At 39.4% G+C, this 12,854-nt stretch overlaps 2 protein-coding genes across 3 annotated transcripts; both read left to right on the top strand.

Moving 5' to 3' along the window:
- Nucleotides 1-3,245: 3,245 nt before the first annotated feature.
- Nucleotides 3,246-10,182, top strand: LOC103989958 (UDP-N-acetylglucosamine transporter UGNT1-like). 2 transcript variants are annotated; one of them, XM_018827947.2, is made up of 5 exons: nt 3,246-3,581; nt 6,190-6,361; nt 7,413-7,501; nt 7,590-7,646; nt 7,726-10,182. In XM_018827947.2, exons 1-3 carry the CDS (start codon nt 3,449-3,451, stop codon nt 7,417-7,419), a joined length of 312 nt encoding a protein of 103 aa, XP_018683492.2. In that variant the 5' UTR covers nt 3,246-3,448; the 3' UTR covers nt 7,420-7,501; nt 7,590-7,646; nt 7,726-10,182. The 2 variants fall into 2 exon arrangements, with proteins under 2 accessions (XP_018683492.2, XP_065045736.1); XM_065189664.1 differs by lacking the exon at nt 7,590-7,646 and having other exon boundaries at nt 7,688-10,182.
- Nucleotides 10,183-10,402: 220 nt separating this feature from the next.
- On the top strand, nt 10,403-11,709 carry LOC135677384 (caffeoyl-CoA O-methyltransferase). Its single transcript, XM_065189665.1, has 4 exons — nt 10,403-10,559; nt 10,653-10,732; nt 10,820-11,096; nt 11,188-11,709. Exons 1-4 carry the CDS (start codon nt 10,476-10,478, stop codon nt 11,479-11,481), a joined length of 735 nt encoding a protein of 244 aa, XP_065045737.1. The 5' UTR covers nt 10,403-10,475; the 3' UTR covers nt 11,482-11,709.
- Nucleotides 11,710-12,854: the final 1,145 nt, after the last annotated feature.

Raw genomic sequence — 12,854 nt, 5'->3', positions numbered from 1 at the left:
TGAGAGCCCAATTTTGAGCCACCAAAACTATGCCCAAACAACGAACTACAAGCCATGGCTTCCGCACAGCATTGGTTAGTAGGCTGCCATGCTATAATATAAATATGCATTTCACAACTATAAATTCATTGATTTTCTTTTTTTTAATTAAATATTAAAAATATAAATATATTCGAACGCAACTATAGTAATTGTCCGAGGGATGGAAAGCAGATCCAACAAAAGCATTTCTTCTTCTTTGAGATATCTCTTGTCTTTACTATTACGAGTACATAAACAAAAGCTATACCCTATTTATTTGACGCATATGTTCCTCGTTGCTTCGGGGAAAAGGCATCAACTTTGGTCATATGACTTCTTCATGAATCATCCTCCACACCGCACCTCATCTATACACTTTGGTGCTGCTATTTATTCTTGCGTCTTCCTTCCTGTGAAGGCAAACTCGCTTCGCACGAAAACATGAGGTTGGGTGGTGTCATCGCTGCTAAACTATCGACGGATGAATCTCGGGACTAATTACGTATTGTCCTATAGTTAGTTGGTTTTAATATTATGATCCTTATACCCTAAAAAATTATATTGATATTTCTATAGTTATGAAATTAAAATAATTATATTTATTTACCGTAAAGGATATCTGTTTCATCGACGAAAACATAAAAATAAATGATAAAAATATAATTTTAATGTTCGATAGTAGACAACATCGATGACAAACGACAACGCAACTAAGATTGATGGTGGCAAACTCCTCTCCTTTTACATCTATGTAGACGTCAATACAAATATCGAGTGACTCTTTCAATCTATGCCTTCTTACCATGCTTTATACCGTGTCCAACCACCTCCCCGACGAGTGATTGCTATTGTTGGACGAGTCCATCACCTCCACTCGTGCCTCCCTGCTCATCCACAGCACCTCCCACATTGGAGGTTGCTTCTTCATCTTAACTGCTACACATACCCCTCATCCTCCTCCCCGGCCTCACCCCATGATCTCATTAACCCCTCCTCTTTCATTGCATCCTCCTCTCTCTTCTACCACACGCTCGAGTCCCGCCTTCCCAAGCCTTCTTTCACCCCTCTCTCCAACGTCTATAGTTTTATCGTCCTCCTAGAGTCTATCACCAAGAAGACCCCATTCCAAGACCTAGTGGAGGAGCACGATGCTAACATCTCTCGGTGGGTTTGCTCCATATGAGAGGAGGAGTGGAACGGCTCTAGCGAGAACCCTAAGTCATTCGAGAACAAGGCATCTGAGGAGAAGTTGACAATGTTGCTGAACATCATGGTGGCATGCATAACGATCGAGGCAGAGAAGCGATCGCCAATGCAGGAGGCATGGGGCAGAGGTGATGTTCTCATCTAATAGCACAACCACTCATCGGGGAGGTGGTCTTACACGGTGCAAAGCTTGGCAAGGGAGCACAAATCGGAGGGCAATGATTGCACGACATCTATGTTAACATCGACATAGATGCAAAGGGGGAGGGATCCGCCACCACCAATGCCAACGATGCTACCGTTCGCCATCGATGCTGTTCACCATCAAATATTAAAAATATCTTTTTATCCTTTTTTTTCATATTTCCATCGATAATACTAACATCGGTATATAGATATAATTATTTCACTTTTGTAACTAAAGAGATATCAATGTAACATTAAAGTATAGGGACTAGGATGCTAAAGACATCTAACTATATGAGGTAATATGTAATTAGCCCCGAATCATGTAGCATCGCTCTATCATCACATGCATTTTATGATCATCATGTGGTTGACGTTACTATTTTCGATCAATGTACTTTTATAATTTTCATTTGAAATTAGAACTAAAATAGAATTCTTTGTATCATATACCCAACAATGATCGTACCAAAATAGTTCATTTATCGGATAGAATGTGTTGAAAAATCGAGATAAATCAATTGACAAACAAATCGATTACATAAAAGCTGATCCGATAAAAAATTATCTGAATATTCTTAACTTAATTATTTATTTGAGGATATTTTTATCAATGACAAAATTAGGGTTAGCCTTCAATGTGACTTATGATACTTACGATCTTTGTGACTTGGATTTTAATACGATGAAAAAAAAAAGATGGATACCACAAATAAGAAGAATGAGATTTGAGGATCAAATGAATATGAGGAGAATGAAACAAATATTATAACAAATAAAATTGAAATTATAATACAGAATTGACTCGTTGTGGTAGAATTAATTAATATCATTTTGATGACTAAATCATCTTCATATTAAAAATTCATGTGTTTGTGTTATTTAAGTCATCACAATTACGTTAGATAAACTTTTTTTTATCATTGAATAATTTATCTTGGATTGGATTAGTGTAATAACTATCAGGACAAACATTTAAACAATGTTAGTCCATATTAATAATTTTATATAATTTTTAATTAGTTTTAACACTTTAGAGTTTTACTATATATATAATTTTAAATTATCAATATATTTTATTTTTAAATTAAACATGTGATGTAGTTGACCCATCGATCTGATCAATGATCGAACGACTAAAGACTTATCTGATTTTGGTAACTATATTTTATGTACTTATATTTATAAGCGTACTTATTGAATGTATTTAAAGTAAGGATTGAAATTTTATATCATATTAGAGTTTCGAGATTCACTCGTTACGGGTATGATATTATATATTGAACGATATATTTAGATATACCACTCGGTATATATATATAAGTGAAAAAAAAATATTTTCGTCGAGGTGTCTCCTCTCTTCTCCTCGTGATATCGAGGATTCTTCTCCCCGCACGAATGAGAAGTTCCCAATAAATGAAAAGGCAGAACGGTGCCGATCTTCATATTCTCTTTTTTCTTTCTTCTCTCGCGATCACCGTCCCACAATAACAAGACGAAAAGAGTATCGTCTAATACTTGATTTAAAGTCGGTGATAATTAATATGATGATCTTAATTAATAGAGGGGAGAGAGAAAGAAGATAATTTGAACTCATCTTCGCTGGAGGTTAATTACTTCAATTTAGACAAAAAAAAATCTTCTAATATAACTCAAATGACTCCAACATTTGGATAATTAAGCCTCTAATTACCGTATCAAACCCAACGAAGTCTGGCCCATTGCTGCCCCACCCGGTCTGATTCGCGTCTGTCACGCACTCGATGATGATGCCGTGTGTTGGTAACGGCGGAAAACAAAAGACTCGAAGTGAGCAAGACAGACAACACACATATACATAAGACAAAAAACCGAAACTAAATCGATCGAAATGGAGAATTCCCCTCTCTTTTTTCCTTTTTGTTGCCGCTGTTGATTGCGAGGAGGAGGAAGAAGGGATCGTAACACAGACCAGTTGTTTGTTCTTTGTTGTCTCCTTTCGCTCCCTGCTGCCGAGAATCGAGAGGAAGGCGGAGGCGGATCGGTCACCGGTGTGATGGCGCCGAAGGTCGGGCCGCTGCTGCCGGTGTCCGATCGCAGGGGCGGCGATGATGGCGCCCTCCTCTTCAAGGGCTCCGCCATGACCATGCGAGGCGCCTTCGCCGCCCTATCCTACATGACCTGCGCCGGTCTCCCCTTCACTATCCTCTTTTTCTTTCGTTGATCGTTCTCGAGCTCGCATATTTTGTTTCTTTAATGTTTTGAGATTAACGTAGATCTTCAACGAATTTGCTTTGGAATTGTTGTGAATCTCTTCTGCATTTAGCAAAATGACCCTTCTATTGTTCGGACATTGTGTTTCAGTTAGGTTTTATGCGCGGCTGCTTCAGACTTGAAGCTCGTTTGCAATTTGATTTGAGTTGGCAAGTGATCTGTAGGTATTTGTGTGAATTCGATAATCTTGAGGTTAGAGGTGTTCAAAGAGGTTTGAACTGAATCATTAAGGGTCGAATCGAACCAAATTGAAAAAACAGTTCTGTTGGTGAAAGGAACATGTATACATGTATACATGTACACATGTATACATGTACATGTACATGTATGCATGTATGCATTTACATGTACACACACATATATACATATATATGTATATATAATGAATTGATTCTGTTCGATGAATCAGTTAAGTTTAATTGAACCAAATCAGAATTTTGATTCAATTGGACCTACATTCTCAAAAATTTTATATGACAAATATCATTCTAAACAATTGGATCTATGCACAAGTGGTTTTTTTTACTTTTTTTATTGAAAGATGCTAAAGAGGAATAAGGACTTCACAGGCTGTCCTTTTTTATTAATGATGAGAATATACTGCGATGCATACAAATCAACAAATGACTTTATACAAATCAATAAAGAATTGTTAACGAAAAAGGATAACAAAAAAAATAAGGTTCATACCTGAGTCGAGAGTGCATGACCAAGAAGGGGACGAGGAGGAAGAGCAGCAGAGATGAAAGAAGAGCGGTGAACACCAAGATTGGGAAGGGATTATTGAGTTTTTAAGGCTTTTAGGTTGAGTTGGTATTTTTTTAAATTAAAATCGACTTGGTTTGATCCGAACCGGTTAATCGAACTGAAGAAGAGTACCCTCCCAAATTGGAATAATTTATAGTCTTCAAAACTGAATTATTGATAAACCACTTTGGACCGAATCGGTTTGGAACAGGTCAATTGAGGTTCGGTTCATTTTTCTGATTCGATTTGAACACCCCTACTTGAGGTAGTAGTTTTTATCTCATACAAAAAAACAAAATAATTAATATCTAGTCAACCCAAGAACACGAAAATAATAACAAAGATGGGAAGGGAAGGGCTGATAATCTTTCTGTTTAGAGGCGGAAAAACAATTGGACAGTCAGTTGGTAATGGCCAACTACTTAGAGAGTACTTTGTTAATGATGACATGCTACATATAGATTGTTCAAGAATTGTACATTTTCTGATACAGAAATGCTTCTTTCTGTTTGAAACACTTGATCGCAACTTTTAGTTTGGTATCTTACAGAGCTGAGGTTTAGGATTTCTGTTGAAGAGAGAACTGTAAGGTATTATTTGATTTTGGTTTCCAACATGAAGGCATATAGATGCAGCTCTGATTGGAAATCATGACGTGAATTCTGTTTCAGAAGAGAGAAAACATAGGGTTTTCTTTTTAATAGATTTCCAAGATTGTCCAGCATGGCTTTTACATGGTAGGCTGGACTATTTATACAATCACATGGCTAGTGCTCGGAAAAATTATACTCCTAACGTACATGTGATCCTTTTCTTATAGACGAATGCCGCAATATCATCACCTAGATGACATATAAGTACCAATATATTAGTCCATAGATTGATAGGAGTCATGACTGATTGTATCTACTAGATAATACATCGATTACATAATCCAAAAAATTGTCTAGCTACTTCTTTACTTATTCTAGGGCCACCATGCCCTCCAGGACTTATATAACTAATGTATTTTAACAACCTAGTATGAAGGAACTGTTTAAAAAGTGAAATGCATGAAGTAACTGATTAAGAATACACATGTGCTTTGGCCGCAGAACCTAATATCTGTTCTCACTTCTCTGTCCAATTATATCATTGTCTGCCTCTTTCTAACCATAAATTGATGATAAATATAAAATCCAATTCTATATAATATATTACCGTTGGAGCCACTATATAATCAGACCTCAGGATAGCGACTTTTCATCAGTTTTTATTAGCCATTAGACAGTTTCACTGCTTATTTGTGAAGATGAGCAAAAACACAAAATGATAGCAACCACTAAAATATACCATGAAACATATTACAGAATATAGAATCTTAACCCTGGTCCAAACTTCTCTGCCTTGCTCCAAGCAAAATGTAAGAATCTAACACCAGGAGAATTAACTTTCCCTCATCTTATGGAGGAATTATGATGTATGATGATCAGATTGTCTATATGCATAGTTTTAAGCGCTTCTAGCATCTCTCCCACGATGAAAATGCTATCAACTACTCGTTTGTCTAGGTTATTTTTTGTTTTTTCTCTCAGATGAACTTCTTGTTTCATTGCAATGAAGCGTTGTAGAATTATTTGTTTTTCAAATGGTGAACCACATAAAGCAGGCCTTGTACCTCCTGAAACCATATTGCAGACTCTTCCCCTTTCCATTGCATATTTGCTTTACATGGTATGCAGCACATATTCTCTATGAAAATGAACTTGGCTATATTTTTGTACGTGCTACTATTAGAATCATCAGTGATATCATGCAAATCATCATGGCAAAAGCTGGCTACAATGGAGTCTGTACGTCGAGTGAATGTTCCAATGTATACCACCCTTAGGCGTACAACTGTTGTGTTTACAATGATTGTGGAGTATCTACTAACAAGGCAAAAGTACACCCGCCATGTTGTCGGCAGGTAACTAAATTTTTGAACTTATTTTTTCTTGAGGCTTGACATTTTATCAAACCAACTAAATGCATGTGTTTTATGGACCACAGTGCTTAAATTTGTAACGCGATTGTTTCTGAACAGTTTATATATTGAAACATAGATCAGCATTCATTTGTGTTTAATATGACCGAAGACTAAGAGTTATTTTGAGGTGCAGCTGGATGCATTTTATTTTTTGCTGACAGTATTCAAGGGCAACGTCCGTAACAATTTTTTTCAAATTGAAACATAGAGCGCAGTTATTCTCATAGTGGTCTGATCTAATTACTAATATCATAAAAGCATTTTCCATTCATTTTCTTATTTCATTCTTGATGGCATGACCAAGGGTTTTATCAGTGTTACATTGATTGTTCTTGGAGCTTTTGTCGCCGGAGCTGGAGACTTAATCTTTCAGTGCTTATGGCTATGGCATGGTTTTTGCTGCTAACATGACAACTGCAATATATCTGGCATCTATAAACCGTGTTGGTAGTATCCCTACTACACACTTCTACTTAATTTTCATTCTTTGATTCATCTTTCACATTTTTGCTTGATTTCTCTTTTCAAGGAATATCCAGTGGTCTCAATAGCTTTGGTCTCATGTGTTGCAATGGTAATCATGCTGGAACAGCCTCAGTTTAGACCCATTCATTTGACAAAAAATATTAACAATCATTTAACAGAATGAGGTTTATATTTTTTTATCATAGTTGTTTTTCAGGAATAGTGTGTGGACCAATCTTGTTATTATGGACATATTTTCGTGGTGATTTAGGGCTTACAATGAATTTTCCCTATCTTCATTCTGTCGGATTTCAGGTAGGTCTCAGTGTGTGTGCATACGAGCTTGCCCTTGTGTGTTTGCTTGCAAGCATTTGTGGTCTTTCTTCTTTTCTTTTACTTCTTTCCTTTTTTTTAATTATATTCTGTTTGTTAGATATAGAGCATAAAGCAAAGCACAAAGTAGCAAAAGATTCAGCTTCTTCACTGTGTCTACACTGTTAGAACAATTGCTGGTTGATTTTTGCAGGTTGTGATGCTACTTTCCTGTATATTGGCATTTTTTTGAACACAAACTTGAATTCTGCACTCACACAGACAATGTGCGGCAAACTGAAGGTTTGATTTCCTTCACAGCTGGCCCTTTTTGTTACTCATTTCTTGCATTTAAATCATTTTATGTGGAATTCCGTCTATGTTTCTTTAGGATCTATTTACCATCGGACTTGGCTAGCTGTTGTTTGGTGGGCTTCCTTTTGATGTGGTAAGATCATATTCTCATCCCCATTCTGTGGGCTTTTTCAGTTTCACAGTCCTGAAGTTCTGAGTCACTTCCTCTCCAGCTGAGTGTCACCGGCCAAATTCTTGGTTTTGTGGGCTCTGGTTTCTACGCATACTGTAAAATCAAGGGAAAGTATAATTTCATACAGCTGGGCCAGATATATGACAGGATAAGCCACCGATGAGGTCCTGGATTTCACTCATATCTCACTTGTGAGATGGAATTAGCACTTGGTGGTGCCAGCTCTCCTCCAGGTATGAATTTTTTGTGGATGTTACATACGCCTCTTGATGATCCATATGCATGCATGTGAAACAGAACCTTCGCTTAGCTGTTGAGGTTATCAATTGCATGTGATTGCATTATTATTTTTTTTCCGCTGACCTAGTAGTATGATTATATTTCAGGCTTTGATTAGAAATGAAACTAGTTCTTATTTTCCCTCTTTGAAACGAAGCATGGTTCATTGAACTGGTTGATTCAAATGTTGACCAATGGGCTCCACATGGCTGACACATCGGAGCCACTTGGTCGATACGTGGACTCCAAGTGGAGGACACATAAGCTCCACGTGGTCAACCTATGGGCTCCACTTGGTCGACACATCTAAGCCACCTGTTCAACACGTTGACTCCTGGTGGATGACACATCATCTCCACATGGTCGATAAGTTAGAGTCACTTGGTTGACATGACGGAGCCATCTAGTTGATCATTCATCGTCACCTTAGTGTCACATCCTAGAGAGTAAAGCCATAAGGTTGCACTCGATGAATGCCACGTGGAGAACAATTATGTAATCTTAGGTTCGACATCGGTTTACTGGTGAATATGGTCGAACTTCACACCCTCATTACCGTATGAACTGGGTGATGAGCGAACGTAATGGTCCCAAGCACCTATTATAAAAAGGGATGTATAGATACGTTTCAACACAATGAACACCCAAAGTTCGACTTGTTTGATTTATTTGACTTGTTGATTACTTAAGTCTTGGAAGGGTATTGTCAGGAGTGCCCCCAACATAATCTTGCAGGGATCGGATGATACTCAAAGGAGTTTGCCTTGAAATTGACTAGAAAAAAGGAATTAGGTTGGATCTGAGCTAGGACAACCAAAAATTGAACTAACGGGAAGCAACTGCAAAATGACTCTTCGGCCTTATAAGGAGAACCTTAACATTAAAATCATATGGATCTCTCAAGAGAATGCGTATTTCGTTGGTGTAGAGATTTTCTTCGTTCATTGTACTCGAAATCTTATGGAAGGCCAAAGAATATGTATTTGGTTGTTGTAGATTCTGGCATTTATCATTCAAGCTAATCCTTTTCTTTCTCGAGTTGGTATTTTAGAGTCTGTTCTTGAAGACGTACAAGCCACCATTTTCAACCATGTTTCACAATCTCTCACCTAACGCTTCTGTTCTGCAAGTCACAGTCTCTCACCTAATGAAACCGACACGACCTGTTGCTTCCGTCGTTTGTCAAAAAGGCCTTCTCTCCATCCTTCTCCATCAGTCACCGGAACATACTTCCACCTGTTGCTTCCAACAACATTTGACCTTCTTTATCTCAAGGAGATATTTTAATGGTTAAAACTTGATACGTAGAGAATCTGTGGTTCATAAACACAAGGAGATATGCTTATGTAATGTTTGAGTCATAGTAATCAGAACATATTTGACCTTCACTATGGTTCTTCTTTTGTCTTTGCTTATAGAAGTGGCACATCTTTTTGCCTCGGAAACTTCTACTTAGGATCCTCTCGTAACAAAAGCAAACGCTCGATCTGTGTAGAGTCCCGCTGAAAGGTTTCCTTGGTTGAGTCCGGATAAATAGCAAGCCTCCTATTTACTTCACCACTTTTTGTCGTCACTGACGTACGAGGAGAGTGAGGGAGAGTTTGTGAATCCCCAGAAACCAAACAGATTTAGTTCTATTTTTTTTAATATTAAATTTATAGTATGCACATCAACACGTTCTTGTCGTGATACATAAAATTATACGGATAGCTTAGATGGTCAAGGGTGTATTCAGGTCTTTTTCTAAGTGGTTGTGGGTTAAGATCCTCTCGTGACCATCTGTTTCGGCGATAGATGACTGTCCCCATTCATCATATGTGCATGATGCAATATATATATCAGCTCTTCTTTCTCTCTATTCTTTTCCTAGTTAATTTTTCTTCTGAACCAAACCCATGATACACCGAAGGGAAAAGTAAATATCAATGAGCGATAGATGCTCCATGTGGGAGAGAAAGCGTCAGCTGGTCTAATGATTGGTTGGGCAATCCAAGCATCAATTGGGCCGCCTAGTTTGACTTTGACTTTGTCTTACCTTCTCCTGCATAACCTTTCTGTATCATACATACATAACTTCAGCACTCCCAAGTATTTTTCCATACAAACTCTTAGTTTTGTTATCACAGTTCCTAATAATCGATTCATGCACTACTAATGTGCGCGCTGGGAATCATTCTTCTTCACCTTCATCAATCAAGTTTATAATATATACCCAAAAGCCCGAAGTTTAGTGGAGAGTTGGTGGATGGGTGACCAAGCACCAACTGGTAATGGAGAATCGTATTACACACAGCCACCATTTCTATGTCTGCCGCTATCATCACCAACCATCCTTGTGGGACCTAACGGGGACCCACACCACTCCCACCCCATCGGTGTTGCCCGCCTTACCCGACTCACCACCAACTCTCTCTCTCCCTTTTCCCATTATAAAAGTCTTGGGCTCTCTCCCCTGTCAAACCCAGGCGACGCGGAGAAAGCAGCGGAACCAAATCGGAGAAGGAGAGAGCAATGGCATCGGAGAACCAGAACGGCGACCGCAGGCACCAGGAAGTCGGCCACAAGAGCCTTCTTCAGAGCGATGAGCTCTATCAGGTACATATCTTTGTTCTTGCGATCATCATCTCTCCTCGCGAGTCTTTTACGGTCGTAATCCCGGATTCAAGTTTCTCCTCGATCCTACCGCAGTACATATTGGAGACGACCGTGTACCCTCGTGAGCCTGAGGCCATGAAGGAGCTCAGAGAGATCACTGCCAAACATCCATGGTACGCACGCGCATTCCTCCCATTTCCTCTTGCGTGAAAGACTCCTCTGCCTCCCAGATCTTACATCGTGGTATCTGATGCAACCAGGAACTTGATGACCACCTCGGCCGACGAGGGGCAGTTCCTCAACATGCTCCTCAAACTGATCAACGCCAAGAACACCATGGAGATCGGCGTCTACACGGGGTACTCCCTCCTCGCCACCGCCCTCGCGCTCCCCGACGACGGCAAGATCCTGGCCATGGACATCAACCGGGAGAACTACGAGATCGGCCTCCCCGTGATCCAGAAGGCGGGTGTCGCCCACAAGATCGACTTCCGCGAAGGCCCCGCCCTCCCTGTCCTCGATCAAATGATTGAAGATGTAAGTCGACGTCCTCGATCCAGATCTGTCTTTCCGCCATTCGTTTGTAGGTCGATCGACGAGTTATGAAATGGGATCCTGGGAACCGCAGGAGAAGAACCATGGGTCGTTCGACTTCGTCTTCGTGGACGCGGACAAGGACAACTACATCAACTACCACAAGCGACTGCTGGAGCTGGTGAGGGTGGGCGGCGTCATCGCGTACGACAACACGCTGTGGAGCGGGTCGGTGGTGGCGCCGCCGGACGCCCCCATGCGCAAGTACATCCGCTACTACCGGGACTTCGTGCTGGAGCTCAACAACGCGCTGGCGGCGGACCCCCGCATCGAGATCTGCCAGCTCCCCGTCGGCGACGGCGTCACCCTCTGCCGCAGGATCAAGTGATGATGATGATCCGAGGAAGAGGATTCAGATCTGTGTCCGACGCAGTGACTCTTTATGTTTTCCTTCTGCTTCACTTCGTTGTTGCCGGGTCAAGTTTACTCAAACAATTACCGTCCTTTTTCATTTTAATTGCCTCATCGAGACTTGTACTATTTTATGCCCATCATTGAGCCACTCTTAAAAGTTGTGTTGCAGTATTAAGTTACGGGGTTCTATTTACTTCTCTTACTACTGGGCTTGTTGACGCTGTCACGGCGTCTTCTTCTTTTTGTGTGTAGCAGCATGTGGTTTAAGAGTTGGGAAGCCGTTGTTGACGGAGTCGGCGAACGGAAAAATAAAAAGGTTGCAGCAACCAGTGGTCCAGATGGACCACACCAGACACGAGGAATGAGTGGCCAACCACGAGGACACACGTGGCGATGGGATGGCTACAATGTTTGGTACGACTATGATGGATACGTGTGGATTGTCCGTCGTGTATTGCCACTCGATATTCTCTGGACCCGGTTCATTGAATCGGTTTGGATCAGTTCAGTGAAAATTTGATTTAGGTAGACACCTTCTCTTATTTCTCCTTTCATCGATCGCTGCCATATTTGGTAAAAATTAATTTGATTTGATAACTGCATCCATGTTGATGCAGATACAGTAATCATCCGCTGCATCTTATTATCATTTTAATTAAAATATTAAAATTATTTTTTTTTTATTTTCGTCGATAAAATCGATAATGTTAGATTAAATGAATTTAGATCTCAATACAGATTTAAAATATTAAAAAGATAAAAATAATATGTAAATTAAAGCCTAGCATATTTATCTCACATCTTTTACCACTTAAGCACCTTTTTGGCTCTACGTGGCGTAATCCGCACGAATGACGCTGGATGACGATATCGATTGTGTGGCTCGGTTGATGCTTCGCATCGGGGCAACGAAGGAAAGCGGTTCACAAGTCGCTCTCGTCCCATCGCAAGCATTCGATTTCAACCAATCCCATTGTGACAGCAGCACCGGAGCGATTCACGGCACAAATAGGAAATAAAGAGAGAGCAGATGTGATTTGACGCATTAGCATTCAGTTGGATTGGGATGTGATTCTTGAAAATTTTAGATTTTATTTTTATTTTTTTGTCAATAGTTAAGCTAATGAATTTTTTTTTTATTTTTTTTCAAAAAAATATAAATGGTGAAGATGAGATTTAATCGGAGCCTCACTATTAACAATTAAAATATCATTTGTTGATATTTTAAATTCTGGATTTTTAATATTGATTAATATTTTCGTTGTAAATTTTTTTCGATGAGATAACCATCAGTTTTTAATAAATAAATCTAGTACATAATTAGTATATCAATTTTGGATATGGTAC

Source organism: Musa acuminata, chromosome BXJ1-6, assembly GCF_036884655.1.
Source record: "Musa acuminata AAA Group cultivar baxijiao chromosome BXJ1-6, Cavendish_Baxijiao_AAA, whole genome shotgun sequence".
Lineage (NCBI taxonomy): Eukaryota > Viridiplantae > Streptophyta > Magnoliopsida > Zingiberales > Musaceae > Musa > Musa acuminata.
The sequence above is the reverse complement of the archived record's forward strand: the minus strand, read 5'-3'. Positions and strand labels throughout refer to the sequence as shown.

Coding starts and splice junctions, on each gene's coding strand:
- LOC103989958 (XM_065189664.1), top strand. CDS start 3,449: ATGGCGCCGAAGGTCGGGCCGCTGCTGCCGGTGTCCGATCGCAGGGGC. Junction 3,582..6,189: donor ATCCTACATGACCTGCGCCG/GTCTCCCCTTCA, acceptor TGCTACTATTAG/AATCATCAGTGATATCATGC.
- LOC135677384 (XM_065189665.1), top strand. CDS start 10,476: ATGGCATCGGAGAACCAGAACGGCGACCGCAGGCACCAGGAAGTCGGC. Junction 10,733..10,819: donor ATCACTGCCAAACATCCATG/GTACGCACGCGC, acceptor TGATGCAACCAG/GAACTTGATGACCACCTCGG. Junction 11,097..11,187: donor TCGATCAAATGATTGAAGAT/GTAAGTCGACGT, acceptor TGGGAACCGCAG/GAGAAGAACCATGGGTCGTT.